The 15,985-nt window shown below is 36.8% G+C and overlaps 2 protein-coding genes across 6 annotated transcripts in view; both read left to right on the top strand.

The window, feature by feature from the left end:
- LOC141564465 (uncharacterized) overlaps positions 1 to 15,985 on the top strand; it is a 153,763-nt gene that overhangs the window by 21,902 nt on the left and 115,876 nt on the right. The gene's annotated exons all lie outside the window — the stretch shown is intronic.
- The window catches only part of LOC141564466 (uncharacterized), an 85,510-nt gene that overhangs the window by 21,980 nt on the left and 47,545 nt on the right, over positions 1 to 15,985 (top strand). The window contains exon 3 of one of the 4 annotated variants that reach the window (XM_074306984.1): positions 14,564 to 15,340. The exons of the other annotated variants lie outside the window; for them this stretch is intronic. Coding sequence (XP_074163085.1) covers positions 14,564 to 15,337 — 774 coding nt within the window. The 3' untranslated portion in view covers positions 15,338 to 15,340. Of the gene's footprint in view, positions 1 to 14,563; positions 15,341 to 15,985 lie in introns of those variants that run through there. 4 annotated transcript variants of the gene reach the window in all.

Below are 15,985 nucleotides of genomic sequence, written 5' to 3'. Positions count from 1 at the left end.
TGATCTTTGGCTTTAATGAACATTATGTTATCTTTTACTTGCTTCTTCATGTTTGTAACTAGTCTGTTCTACAAATCAATCTCAATTTATTTTAATGATTACTTCTTCGTAGTATAGGTTAAGATTATGCTAATCTACTTTTTAACTTCCTTTAAAAATATTATTACCCTTGAAATTCTTGTTTTTTTGTTTCTTTATTTGCATTGCCTTATACTTGTTTCTCACATAAGAAAATATTCCTAATGTTGTTATTGTTGTTTTTAGTTATTGTATTGGACCTTTTGTAATCCCCTTCAGGATTTTCTTGGCAGAGATACTGGAGTAGTTTGCCATTTTCTTATCCAGAATTTTTTTTACAGAAGAAGAAACTGAGGCAAACAGGGTTACTTAACCTAGCTTAGGTTCATATAGCTAGTAAGTGTCAAGGGCCACATTTGAATTCAAAAAGATGTTTTCCTGACTTTATGCCAGGTATTCTTTCCACTGCACCATCTAGCTAATCTTGATTATTATTACTAAGTAAATAAATAAAGTGTTATCATTTTCATTATAGTGGCTGGGTGCATATATCCATGAGCAATTAATGTTTTTCTAATTCATCAGTATGTCTTTATTTTTGTAAATAATATGTTATAGTTGGATTAATAAAATTACTGGATACATTTTAAGATACGCATTTCCAAATGTTTATAGCTTATTGACCTACTTTGTATTGAATTTCTCTTTCTGCCTCTTGATGATTTCTTTGGTAATATTCAATAATGCCAGATTTCTGTTATTATATACAGATTTCTATTATTCTATATGGGCAACTTTGCTGAATTTATTGTTTCAATATTTTTTGCTTGACTCTTCTAAGTTTTCTAAGTAAATCATCTTCTTCTTGAGTTTTCTAAGTAAATCATCACGTTGTGCAGTTTTATTTTCTCTTTGCCTGTGATTTTTCCCTTGATTTATCTTTGTTGTCTTACTGCTCTAGTTAGTTAGCATGGGACACTTGTTAAATAGTTATGGTAATGTGCATCATTCACATATCCAGATCTTCCTGTAAAGGCCTTAAAATTTTTTTTTTTAAACATCTAATGTTTCCATTGGTTATCAATAGATATTATTTATTACATAAAGGAAAAATCCATTTATTCTTATGATTATTTAAAACAGAAATACATGTTGGATTTTGTCCAAAACCTTTTATTGTTGGTATTGTTGTAAAATCAATTGCATTACTAATATGATTTACATATTTATATCATATTTTATACTGAACAGCTTTATATTCCTGGTCTATATGCAACTTGAACATCATGTATAATTTTGCAAGCCTATTCACTGATATTTTATTTCAGAATTTTGTGTTAATATTAATTAGGGATATTGGTCTATAGTTTTCTTTCTCTGTTTTGTTTCTTTCTGATTTAGCTTTCAAGGTTGTATTTGAATTGAATTTATTTTTGAGTTGAATTTATAATTGAAAGAGATTGAAAGGAAACTGTCTTTTCCTATTATTACAAGCAGAAGTTTTTTGAGTGTGTCTATAATATTGGAATTAGTTGTGGTTTGAATGTTTGATAGAATGCACTTGTAAATACATCTGGTCCCAGAATTTTTTTTCTTTGGGAGTTAATTTAAGACTTGTCCAGTATCCTTTTCTGATATTAGTTGATTTAATAGTCTATTTCTTTTTTTTTTTTCTCTAGTAAATTTATTTATTTTTAATATTGCTTTATGAATCATGTTGGGAGAGAAAAATCATCAAAAGAAAAAAACCATGGGAGAGAAAAAACAAACAGAAAAAGGAACACAAAGCATGTGTTGATTTACATTCAGTCTCCTTAGTTCTTTTTCTGGATGAGATTGCATTAGATTAGATTTGGAACCATTTTAGGTCACTAAACCACTGAGAAAAGAACCAAGTCCTCATAGTTGATCATTGCACATTCTTGCTGTTATCATGTACAATATATTCCTGGTTCTGCTCGTTTTGCTCAGCATCAGTTCGTGTAAATCTTTCCAGGCCTTCCTAAAATCAGCTTGTTCATCTTTTTATAGAATAATACTATTCAGCTACGTTCATGTATCACAGCTTGTTCAGCCATTCCCCAATTGATGGACATCTTCCAATTTTCTGATTCTTTGCCATCACAAAAAGAGCTGCTACAAGCCTGTTTGCATATGTGAGTCCTTTTCCCTTCTTTATGATTTTCTTGGAATGACCCAGTAATGGCACTGATGGGTCAAAGGGTATGCACAATTTTATAGACCTTTATTGTTCAAGAAAAGTCAGTCTGCCTTTTAATTTTTTAGAAAAATACTTGACATTAGTTTCCTGTTACAACTTCCTAACTTCCTCCCAACCTATTGAAGTCTCCTGGCCTGGGAATCCCAGCCGTATGAATGAAAAAGCATTTATTAAAAGCTTAATATTTAATATTAAGCATTGTTAGAAATATTGGGGATACAAACAATGAATGACACTCTCTGCTTTCAAAGAGATTGTTTTTTAATTGAGAAAGTCAACACAAGCACAAGGTTTAATTGGGCAGCTAAGAGGCACGGTGAATGAAAAGCTAGGCCTGGAATCAGGAGGCCTTGAGTTCAAAAAGTACCTCAGACACTACCTTGCTGTGTGACCCTGGGCAAATCACTTAATCCTATTTGCTTTAGTTTTCTCATCTGCAAAATGGGGAAAGTGATAGGACCTACCCCCAAAGATTGTGAGGCTAAAGTGAGATAATAATTATAAAGTACTTCTAAATGTTAGTTCTTAATTGATAAGTAAATATAAAGTCTGAGAGAGATCCTTAGTTTTCAGTGATCCCTTGTAGGCCTTATTTATTTATTTTTTTATATAGCTTTTTATTTACAAGAAATATGCATAGGTAATTTTACAGCATTGACAATTGCCAAGCCTTTTGTTCCAATTTTTCCTCTCCTTCCCTCCCCCCCCCAGATGGCAGATTGACCAATACATGTTACATATGTTAAAGTATAAGTTAAATACAACATATGTATACATGTCCATACAGTTATTTTGCTGTACAAAAAGAGGACTTTGAAATAGTGTACATTTAGCTTGTGAAGGAAATCAAAAATGCAGGCGGACAAAAATAGGGCTATTGGGAATGCTATGGAGCGGTTCATAGTCTCCCAGAGTTCTTTCGCTGGGTGTAGCTGGTTCAGTTCACTACTGCTTTATTGGAACTGATTTGGTTCATCTCATTGTTGGAGAGGGCCTCGTCCATCAGAATTGATCATCATAAAGTATTGTTGTTGAAGTATATAATTTTCTGCTCATTTCACTCAGCATCAGTTCATGTAAGTTTCTCCAGGCCTTGCTAAATGTTCTCTTAAATCTAACAGGTCCAAAAGCAAACTCATCTTTCCCCCAAACTCTTCCCCTCTTCATAACAGTAACCACCAAAAATTCCTTAAGATAGAATTTAGTGCTGACAGTCACGTCCAGAGAGAATTGTGGAGGCAGAATGTGGATCAAAACATGGTACTTTCACCATTGTTGTCTTTCTCATAGTTTTTATCTCCTCCCTTCCAACCCTCCGCCCCCCACTTTGGTCTGATCTTTCTTTTTCTCTTTCATTTATTTCTTTTTGATCTGATTTTTCTTGCACAGCATGACATCTATGGAAACATGCTTAATTTCCTTCTTCATCTTTCCTAGCACTCACAATTCCCTCCCTGGTTCTGGTGTCCAGACCTCCAGTCTCCCTACTGTCCCATCCACTCTCTACTCAGGTGCCAGACGACTTTAGTATCTGTGTATTCCCATTATGCAGTTAACTCCAGGGGCTCCTGTTGGCTCCTAGGATAAGAAATAAACTTGAAGGGGAAAGATCATGAAAAATGAGAGAGGTATCATGAGATTTGATAAGGGACAGCAAATGCCATTCTTTTAAATTTATTTTCATATTTGTCATGTTGTGCAAGAAAAATTAAATCAAGAGAGGGAAAAACCACAAGAAAGAAAAGAAACAAGTAAACAAACATCAAAAAGAAAAGAAAAGAAAAGAAAAACTACTATGCTTTGATCCATATTCAGTTGCCATAGTTCTCTCTCTAGATACAGATGGCATTTTCCATCTCAATCTGTTGGGATTACCTTGAATCACCACATTTTTGAGATGAACCAAGCCCATCACAGTTGTTCATGATACACTAAATATGCAAAACAAATTTTTGTTTTTCCTTACCATGCACATTTATTAAAATTTATTTAGTGAAGAGGGGTTGAAAGGAAACAAAAATGCTTGCTAATTGAAAACAGTTTCTAAAAAAGAATGTGGGAATGGATCGGGATCAGAATAAAGAGAGAATTCTGTGTTCTTGTTAGAAAGGAGATGCAGGTTCAGGATTTTGCCTATAGGGGAAAAATATCAATAGAAAGATTGGAGTAGAATTAATTCGGATGAGGGGGAAATAGAGTGCTAGTGGATGTTTTGAGATCCCCCGGGCATCCCTAGGATGGGATCTGGGAATTTTTGTCAGTTGGTGAGGTGGAAACATTGGAAGATTTCATATTGGAGTGAATTCGTAGAAAAATAATAAATGAAAGATTTCTCACACAAAGTTTTACTCATTATCAGAGAATTCATGTCTTATGTGTGTGCATAGGGAATGGGGCAGGGAACTAGCCACTTGTAAGTTGGGTAGCTATTATATGCATCTATTTTTTTCTGTAATAATATATATCTTTTAAAAATCTGTAAACAATTATATATATTTTTACTTCTTGATCCATTCTATAATTTTTACCTAATGAAGGACTTTTAAAACAATTAAGATTTGTTGTTATAACGAATTGTTTTCTGTCATTTTCTTATTTTGTCATGTTGCTTAGAGAGAATGAAATCTATTTTAGCTCTCTCCCTATGATTGATGACCACCTAAAGACTTCATTGTGTTAAGAATTCTTCCTCCACAAAGACCTCCAATCCCTCCCGTTCCTTGATCCTTCACAGGCCAGCAGCCTTGCACCGCCTGTACTCCCTGCTTCTCAGTCACCTTGGGGATCAGTGTAACTCCAGCTGTCTCTTACTCCCTCCCTGGCCCTCTGTCCTCTTGCTGATTGCTTTCATCACCTGCGCCCTTTATTCCTAGAACCTGCTGCTGAGAAGAGCCAGGATGGGGCCCTGACAAGGCCTTCTGTAAGGGTCCCCCGGACCCTTACTGAAGCTGAGTGGTCCCGTCACGCTTGTGTAGAAGCCCAGGCTGACCAAATTGGTCCGTTAGCGTATGCCTGAGGTTGGAAGGAAATGAAGTGCTGGTGGGAGCTGACAGTTGGCAGGAGCTGACTGACTCAGCTGTGTCTGCAAAGGATCCTGGGGACGGGTAGTCCGAGAGGACGCTGGGTGGATTTGGTCGAGCTTGGCCCTCCTGCCCCTCTTGCCTCTGGTGTCTGCAGCAGACGGCATCCTTTCTGGCTACTTGTACCGGGGCGTCAGTCCCTCCATCAGTCGCTAGGCTCTGCTTGATAATTTTACAGGTAAGTGCATTGGAGCAACACTGGCAGGAGGTCTTTGAGAGGCTTGGTCGTGGCCTGTGGGACAGGTGTCCAATCAGCAAGCTAGTGTGGAGGTATGGTAGCGGTCTCAGTCAGGTAGCACTGGGTTCTTGTGGGAGTCCAGCCTCAAGGTTCTTCCTTATTCCCTTTTCACAGATTAAACGGCCACCTCAACTCATCACTTTGTGCCTTCCTCAGGTTCTCCACTTCCTCCCACACGTCCTCCGCCTGGGCACCAGAGTGCCTTCTTTAGGGGTTGTCAGGTCCCTGCAAGCTGGTGAGAGGCGCTCTCTCATGTTTTAGCAACTTACTGTTGGTTTTTCATGTTCTCGTGGGTCACATGTTGGCTAGTCTCATATGTTTACATGCAGCGTCTTCCACTTGTGTCCTCCCCTGGTGTCTGACCGCGGTGGGGAGCCCAGTTTGGGCACTAGCGGTCTCTGCAAAGGACGTACCAAACTGGGAGGAGTTTTCCCTCTTGTCTGGCGTGTGCTTATGATTCTGTCTGGACTCTGCTCAGGGAGGATAATGGCACTGGGCAGTGGAGTCTTTGACCACAGTGACTTGTAAAGTCCAGTTCCTGTCATGTGGAGGGATTATGATGAATCAGTGAAATGAATGAAAATTTGTTCTGCACCAGTTGCTGTATTTGGCACTGGGGAGAAAAGCAAGATGGCCCTTGCATTGTACAGGAGAAGGTAGTGCATATGGAGAAGGAAGCCGTCTGGGGAGTCCCAGGGATGGTGGGAAGAGCTATGAGACTGGTGGTAGATACCCTGTAGCAGGCTGTGCGGCTGGAGGGCCTTCCTCATCAGGGGAGCCTGCAAACTGTGGAGGCAGAATCTGTCTCTCCCCAGGATTCTCCTTACCCAGTGTGCCAGCAGCGTGGATTCAGGTGTCATTCCTTCCCTCTCCTGGGCTACCCCTGGTTCCACCATATGCAGAGTTCATGGGGAAGCTTCCCAGAATCTTACTATGGGGGTTTTATTCTGGACCTGGAAGTTAGGAGACAATTTGGACACCTCAGCTAATTAGAACAGTTGCTCTAGGTTAAATATAGGCAGTTCTTTTAATAGATTTAAAGAACTTTTGTTTTAGGAAATTCTTTGTTAATTCTGGGCAACAGTTTCCCCCACAGCTTTTATTATCTGTGTTTGTATTTTTGTTTTGTTGAACATTTACCAATTACATTTTTTTCCCCCCCGAGGCTGGGGTTAAGTGACTTGCCCAGGGTCACACAGCTAGGAAGTGTTAAGTGTCTGAGACCACATTTGAACTCGGGTCCTCCTGACTTCAGGGCTAGTGCTCTATCCACTGCGCCACCTAGCTGCCCCTACCAATTACATTTTATGCCCATTCTGGCAATATTGGGAATTTCTTGGGAGTGGGGCCCTATCCCTCTGACAGCTGAGAGCCCAGCACCTCTGACCTAGAGCACCAAAAGCTTAATTGACAAGCCTTTAGTTCCACAACTAGTTTATCTCAAGAGAACCTTTTGGACCCAGATTCAAGAATACAGAACAATGGTCCAGTCCTGAGTTTCATCCTATTGAATCTCACATTCTCCTCTCTGTGTTAAAACCGCTCATTCTTCTTGGTTATTGCTTAAAACTTTGGATATTTGTGATTAAGTATTTGAAAATAAGAGATTTGGTGCCCTAGGGTTAAATGCTGGCTTTTTTTCTAACATTCTTGTTCTGTGGAGATGGGATCACTTTTACCCACTGCCTTCGGTCTGAAAGAGTATGATCTCCGAGGCTTTGAGAGGTAGGTACCCTTCCTGGGCTGAGAGGGGCAGGGTGCCAGTGGGTGAATGAGGAGGCATGTCGTAGAACCAGTAGAACAATAGCATTTCAGAGCTAGGAGAACCGTCAGGGGGCACCTCATGAAGCCATACCCTGGTACCTGTAGTTGCCAGGCCCTTTGTTGTAAGGGCCCTTTAAATGGGCAGACACAGTGCAATGGGAGATTTGAATGCCCCCAGAAGTAATTTCTGTGGATATTAGGACTGCCTTTTAGGTGGGATTTTGGCCATATTGAGATAGCTTCGTAATGGGTGACGGCTCTCTCACTGGTTGGCTGTGTGTGTGACCTCACAAGCCCTTTATAAGCCCACTGCAGACAGTAGTCGCTCTCTTTAACCTGGCACTCTTTAACTTGGCTCCCTAACCTGGGTGGCCAAGACAAGATGGATAGCCGAAAGAGGTAAGGATTTCGGTAGTGAACACATGGGTCTTCTAACCAGGTGTTCACTCGGGAACTAACAAGTCAGGGCATTATGTGAGTAGGTATAATAAAGGCTTTTAAGCTTACACATGGCTGTCCTTGAGTGCGCTACCGGTTATTAAATTATTATTCAAGAGATCGTGGCCAGAGACTTTTGAAGGCCTCAGAGGAGGCGAGCCGGGTAGAGTTGACACTGCAAAGGTCAGTGGTCAAAGGTACTCTGTTGGTCCTAGGACAGACTGGTAATAGTAACTGCCAGGTGGGCATGTTACGCTTTGTATCTGACGCAAATCCTCCGCTGCATCCTCCATGCTGCCAGCTTGGGCAGAGAGCCAGAGTGGCGGCTGCTCAGAAGATTTTCCCAACTTTCACCAGAGGCTCCTCCGCCTCCCGGCCTCTGCCTTTCCATAGACATGTAATAGGATTTTCTTTTCCATAGATCAGTTTTGTACTTTGTCAGAGGCTTTTTTTTACATCCATTGAGATAACCATGTTGACTGAGGCATTTTTGCTTTTCAGTGTGATTTATTATGCTGATGATCTTCCTAATAGTGAACCATCCTTACTGTCCTTGCATGAATTGTTGTGGCTTGACAAAGTTTTATTTAAAATTTTTTTTAATAACATTCATTCATTATTGGTTTATTAGTTCTCCTTTGATTTTTCCTTCCCTGATTTATTTATTGGGGCTATTTTTTGTCTCATAAAAGGTATCTCAGAGAATGCTTTCTTTTTCCATTTTGGGAATAATTTCGGTAATAATAGTTCTAATTTTTTTTTTTTTTAAGTTTAGATGAATTCTCCTGCAAACCCATCAGTTAGGAGGGTTTTTGTTTTTGTTTTTGTTTTTGTTTGTTTGTTTTGTCTTTTTCCTTTGATAAGTCCTTTATGGCTAGTTCTATTTCAGTTACTGAGAGTAGATTAAGATTTCTGAATCTGGTTTAGGTATTTTACATTTTTTAAGGCATTTCTCAATTACATATTCTTAGTATTCTTAATATGTTCTACATAGTATAGTTAATTATCTTAATTTCGTTTTTATTTTATTGTGACTTCATCTTGTTGATTATTTTGTTGTTTTGCCTTTATAAGCATTATGACCGTCAATTTCTCTAGGATTTGTTAATATCCTATAGAAATGCTATTGATTTGGGGTGGGAGGCTTGATTGTTTTATAGTCTGCAACTTTGCTGAAGCTATTAAGCATCTCATTTGATCTCTTTGTTGACTACAAATTTTTAAGTAAATTATCATGACGTCACTAAAGAGCATTTCTAGAATTATATAAGAGTAATGAGGGGGACTTCCCTGCTTTTACGTCTTTATTTGTTGGGAAATTTTCTATGGCGTCCCCATTTATATGATGGATGCATACTTTTGGTTTTAAATGATATCCTTTTTAAATATATCAAAGGAAACAATGAATAAAAGCCCAAATGGGGAATAGTACTTTTAATTTTTTTTTTTTTTTTTTTTTTTGAGGCTGGGGTTATGTGACTTGCCCAGGGTCACACAGCTAGAAGTGTTAAGTGTCTGAGACCAGATTTGAACTCGGGTCCTCCTGAATTCAAGGCTGGTGCTCTATCCACTGCGCCACCTAGCGGCCCCAATTATTTAAAGTGTTTTTGTAAAGCAGAAGATAGGAATAATTGAAATTGAAGGAGTGGTGGAAAAATAGGCTTTTATTATTGTAAAGTTTAGCACAGTTTGTACAACTGTTTGTGAAAATAACTTGGAATTATTCAAATCAAGTGATTAAAATCTCCAAATTTTCTAACCATAGGATTTTTACTACTAAGCATTGCTAAAGAGAGGACATTAAGAAGAAAATGCCTACATACATGAAAAAAATAATAGCACTTTCAGTTGAAATAAATTAATACCTATCAACCCGTCAGCAATAACTAAACAAACAAGTGTGTAAATGTAATGGAATATTACTGTATCATAAGAAATGACATATTTGTTGCAGAATAAAGTAGCCAAGAAAACAACATTCACAGTGACCACAGTAGTGTAAGTGGGAAGAACAATAACCACAAAACAATCAAAAGTAAAAGTTATAAAATTATATATAACATGCATAGTCCCAAGAGGAAATATGAATACGCTTATCCCACTCTTTTGCAGAGTTGGGAGAGCCAGGAATGTGAAGTTTGCTTTATGTTTTTGGACTTACTCCAATCTATTGATTGGTTTTGCTGATATCTTTACTTCCTCTTTATTTTTTCTATAAGGCATTTTATAGTAAACATTTTTATATTACATGTATATTATATGTTACATTGTATGTTACAGTATGTTATTATCTGGGCTGGCTTTCTGGGAGAGAAGAAAGGAAAGATTGAGAAATTTTGGCAATGTAAAAATAAGATTTCAATAAAATTTTATCTAAAAACAAAATATGGGAAAAATAGAAGAAAATCTAAGATATCTTGCATTTGTTATATTCATCTGACCTGGAAAAAAAATAAAGTTGGGATCAGTTAAGAAGTTTTGGGGGCAGCTAGGTGGTGGAGTGGATAGAGCACCAGCCTTGAATTCAGGAGGACCCGAGTTCAAATCTGGTCTCAGACACTTAACACTTCCTAGCTGTGTGACCCTGGGCAAGTCACTTAACTCCATTTGCCTGGGGGGGGGAGGGGAAAGAAGTTTTGGACTACCTGAAACCCTGTGACCAAAAAAAAAAAAAAAAAAGAGCCTGGACATCATATTTCAAGAAACCAGAAAAGAAAACAAACTACAGATTTTTATAACCAGAGGCAAGGTGCAAATGGAATCCACTAATTGCCTCCTGAAAGAAATCCTTAAATAAAAACTTCCAGACGCATTATATGTAAGAGTTCCAGGTCAAAGAAAAAAATTAAAAAACTTTAAGTGGCAAGAAAGAAAGAATTCAAGTACAGAGGAGCCACAGTCAGTATCACAAGATTTAGCAGCTACCATTTAAAGGATGAGGGACTTTGGAAGATGATAACCCAAGAGGGAAAAGAAAAAGAGCATACAACAAAGAATAACTTAAAATCCTATTGGGGATGGCACGGAAGGGGAGGTAATGATCTTTTTATGAAATAGAAGACTTCCAAGTATTCCTGGACAAAAACCGAGTAGAAACTTTATTTTTTAAATTAAATTTTAACATTGATTGCTTTATGAATCATTTTGGTAGAGAAAAATCAGAACAAAAGGGAAAAACCATGAGAGAGGAGAAAAAAACAGAAAAAAAGAAGCGAACATAGCATGTGTTGATTTACATTCAGTCTCCATAGTTCTTTTTCTGGATGCAGATGGCATTTTCTATCCAAAGTCTATTGGGAGTGCCTTGGATGAGTAGAAACTTTGAAATTCAAACACAGGAGTCAAGAGAAACATAAAAAGGTAAATAAAAGCAAGCAATCAGAATGCATTTTACAAAAAATAATTTTTTTACATTATAATGGAGGAAGATGAAATAAATAACATCAGAGGTAATAGAAGAAACCAAAGAAGACAGGGTCTGGGAGTCACATTTTATTTTGGTGATCTTTAAGAAGAAAGGAAAAAGAGGAAAGGAATATGTTAGTGAGAAGGGAAAGGAAGAGGAAGGATAGGGAGAAATGGAAATATTTGAACCTCATTTTAATCTGTACTGGTCAAAGTAGGAAAGAATACACACACAAAGTTGGTTGCAGAAATGTATTTTACTCAACGGAAACAAGGAGGGGAGAGGAGAAGGAAGAAGGCAGGGAATAAGAAGGAAGTTAGATTTTGTTATAGATTATTCATAACCAAACCTCAGAGTGAAGTACAAGAAAGGTTATGAGGAAAAAAGAAAAGGTAAGAATGTGTAATTGGACCCAGAAGAATGAAAGAGAAGGGAATTGCACTGCATAGAGTATTATATTTCTTTGTAAAGAGGAAATAGGAAAAAAATTACAAAGAAGATTAATTTCAGTGCTTAATATGTAAATTTTTAGTGGTAGCATCTAAATATTTATAGGGAGAAACAGAATACAAAACTGTAACAAAACTGTGATAGTTGGATGTCAATGTTTCTAGACAAATCCGACCCCCTCCCCCAAATAAACAGAAAGAACTTGACCTGAACAAAATTTTAGAAAAGTGTATGCTGGACCTCTGATTGAGGTTGAATTAAATAGAAAGGAATATAAATGCTTATGTCATCTTTATAAAGATTGACCATATGTCAGCATAAAAATCTCAGAAACTGATCCAGCAAAGCAAAAATATTAGACATAAATTAATAAAGACTAAGTAGCTTAATACAAAGAATTAGTGGTTCAAAGAACAAATCATAGAAACAACAGATACTTTCATTAAAGATAGTGACAATAAGAATATACTGAAGTTTAATTTTTAAGAATTTTCATCAACAGAAAAAGTAGAGCAACAAAAGGGCATGTAACTGAAAAAGCTAGAAAAGCAATAAACTAAGATTACACAATGAATTAGAGATGTTAAAAAAGATTAATAAAATTAAAAACAAACAACTCACCGAATTAATAAAAGAAACTTAAAAGTTTTTTTCTGAACAAGAATGCAGTTTGCTGATATCTTAAAGGAAAAACAGTAGAATTCACAACAAATGAAACAAAGGAAATTATTAGAAAGCATTTTGCCTAAATATATACCAACTAAAAATTACAAATGAATGAAATGGGTGGATATTTACAAAAATATTCAAGAGATCCAGATCAAAAGAACAGGACATAGAGAATTTAAAATTTAAATAAAAAAAATTAAACCTGAGAAAAATAAATTGTATAAAGGAGCTCCCAAAAGGGGGGTGATGGGAAACCATTTAGGACAAGATATATTTACAAAATAATTACACCAAACATTAAAAGTACAATGGATTTCCATATTATGTAAACTGAAAAAATAGCAAAAGAAGAGAGATTATCCAGTGACTTTTGTGAAATAAATATGGTCTGGAAATTTACTGAGACAAAAGGGAGTTAAAAAAAAAGGGTGGGGAGAAAAATAGAGGTCGATATCCATCTGTAATGGATATTGACAAATTTTAAAGAAAATGTTATCAAGAAGACTACAACAATACATTATGAAGATTGTACTCTTTGACCAGGTTGAACTTATATCAGAAATTCAGGGTTAGTTTATTATTAGGAAAACAGTCAAAATAGCAGACAATATTAAGGATAAAACAACAAAAATGTCAATAAATGTAGAGGCAATAGGGATCCCTCATTGAGCAGAGAGATCAGAAATACTCTTTAGGAAAATTGTTTTGGCAGCTGAGTAGAGAGGATGGATTGGAGTAGAGGAAAAGTGACAAAGTAATTACTCAAAGGACTTTTGTAATAATCTAGATAAGAGCCTGAAATAGGGTTATGACTATATAAGGAAGAGAAGGGGACATGTAAGAAAAGTGTTATAAAGGTAGAAATGCCATGATTTGGCAAGAGGGCAGAGTTTGAGGGAAAAGATAATGAATTGGGTGAGTTGAGGAACACAGGATACAAGTTCCCTCTTGAGTCCTCAGCCTTTTGTCTTAAAGTGGAGAGGAGGACTGCCTCAGAATAGGTAAGAGGAAGAAGCTTGAGAGCTTTCTCTGAGACTGGGCTGCCATCTTTGTTGTGTAGAAGATCCTGAGAGGCTAAATATCGAGGAGATTGCCCACAAAAGACATCAGGTTGTTAGTAATGCTTCTGGATCTGGGCCCCACTGAAGCTAAAGGAAGGCATTAATTCCTGATTGCTGAGCTGGATGGAAGGGCCTTATAGGAAACCTACTATAGGATGCCCATAGGGTTTTTGTCCTTCCAGAAAGTTTCCCTAATCCAGGCTCTTTTTGACATATCTTCCCTTTTCTTCATCCTTTGTCCTGAGATTATTTTAAGTCTCATAACCAAGTAGGGATGCCATCCTAATCTATTTTTCTGAAAACTTCACATTCCATTCTTCTGGTTTAAACGTGTCAAACTTTGGGCCACAAGTTAGCTGCAGTTTGAATGAATCTTCTGCCCAACTCAGATTAAAAAGTAATTGGGAAACATTTGACAAAATTAATTAAAATACAACAGATGTTATTTTTATGTTTTCGATTTCAATTTGAGTTTGACACCACTGTTTATATATCTATGACTTTTTTTTTCCTTCTTGTCCTCTGTATTCAACACACATGTTTTCATCTATCCCTTTTCCACCTCTTTACATCAGTGGTTCTCAAACTTTTATTCTCAGTCTCTTTATTTTATTAAAGCTTACTGAGAATCTGTCCAAAGACTTTTTGTTTGTGTGGGTTATATTTATACATATATACCATATTAGAAATAAAAACTAATTCTGAATTTTCAGACCCTCTGAAAGGGTTTCGGAGACATCTTCCCTTCTATCCCAGGATTTTTTGGACCACACTTTGAGAACCACTGCTTCAGATGCTTCTTTCTCTGCTTCCCTTGTTCCTGCTACTATTATTGCACACCATATGTTTCCTGTTCTCTTTCCACAGTGTGAGGATATATTTAAGGATGCTCAACATTATGTTCGTTCTGTCTTTGAGCAGCACTTTAATTGTATTGTCCCATCTTATTTTTTTCTTTTTCCTAACTCAGAGAATGAGGGAATTCACCATTTTTCTTAATCTCTTTCAGACTTGGAAGCTATGACTGAGACTACAGATGAAACCCCAAAAGAGAACTTTCCAAGAGAACAGTCATTCCAAGGGGTAAAAATAGAAAAACTCAGAGAGGGCAAACAGTGCCACCCCACTTTGGGGAATTGTAGGGAAAGTGAGAGTCATAAAAAGAGTCAGCGGGCAAAACAGGAGAGTGATGGGAGAAAAATTGTTAAACGTCAGAAGATTCATTCTGGAGACAAAAATTATAAATGTCATGAATGTGGGCAAGGATTTACTCATAATTCAAGCCTCATTGTACATCAAAGAATTCATACTGGAGAGAAGCCTTATAAGTGCAGTGAATGTGGAAAAGCATTTACTCGCAACTCAATCCTTACAGTACATCAAAGGATTCATACTGGAGAGAAGCCTTATAAATGTAATGAATGTGGGAAAGCTTTCATTCAGAGTTCAAACCTTATTGTACATCGGAGGATTCATACTGGAGAGAAGCCTTATAAATGTAATGATTGTGGGAAGTCCTTCATTCAGAGCTCAGACCTTATTGTACACCAAAATGTTAATACTGAAGAAAAGCCTTATAAGTGCAATGAATGTGGAAAATCCTTCATTCTGAGTTCAACCCTTATTGTTCATCAGAGGATTCATACTGGAGAAAAACCTTTTACATGTAATGAATGCGGGAAAACATTCATTCAGCGATCAGACCTTGTTAAGCACCAGAGAATTCATACTGGAGAAAAGCCTTATAAATGCAACGAATGTGGGAAAGCCTTCATTGAAAGTTCTACCCTTATTGTACATCAGAGAATTCACACTGGAGAGAAGCCTTATACATGTAATGAATGTGGGAAAACATTTACTCGAAACTCCTACTTGCATCAGCATCAGAGAATACATACTGGAGAGAAGCCTTTTAAATGTAGTGACTGTGGAAAATCCTTCACTCGAAATTCAAGCCTTATTCTACACCAGAAAGTTCATATTGGAGAATAGCCCTGAAATAGAATGCATGAAGGGGAAACTCAATTCAGAGTTCAACTATTATTGCACATCACATGTTTCATAGTGAAGAGAAGCTTTAGAGATAGAATGAATATGAGAATACCTTCATTCAAAGGTTAGATCTCACTAAGAACCAGGGGAATCCTATTGGAAAGAAGCTTGATCTGACAAGTGTGGAAATTCTTTAATTGAGAGCTTTAAACTCATTGTACGTCAGAGATATATACAGGAGAATATATAATTGTATATATTTACAAATTATAATTGTAATGACTTTCTTAGCTCTTGACTTTTTTTTTCTGCATCAGAGAATTCATGTTGGAGAGAAATCCTTATGTATTGAGCTGAGGCATATTAGAGTGGAGCTTCATAAATGTAAATAATTTGGAAAAGCATTCACTCAATTCAGTGCTTATTATACTTTTCAGGATTCATACTGGAAAGAATATTCATAACTACAAAGAATGTGAAAAAAAAAGAATTGAGAACTCAACCTTTATTAGACATCAGAAGTCTCTTACTGGATAGAATGTGCGAAAATTTCTTTTGGCAATAACCATCAAAGGATTCTTACTGAAAAATCAGTTTATAAATGTATGGATTATAGGAAAGTATTCAGTAATTTCTTAAAGTCATTTA

Source organism: Sminthopsis crassicaudata, chromosome 3, assembly GCF_048593235.1.
Source record: "Sminthopsis crassicaudata isolate SCR6 chromosome 3, ASM4859323v1, whole genome shotgun sequence".
In the NCBI taxonomy this organism is placed as follows: Eukaryota; Metazoa; Chordata; class Mammalia; order Dasyuromorphia; family Dasyuridae; genus Sminthopsis; species Sminthopsis crassicaudata.
This window is presented reverse-complemented; position numbering and strand designations above follow the sequence as displayed.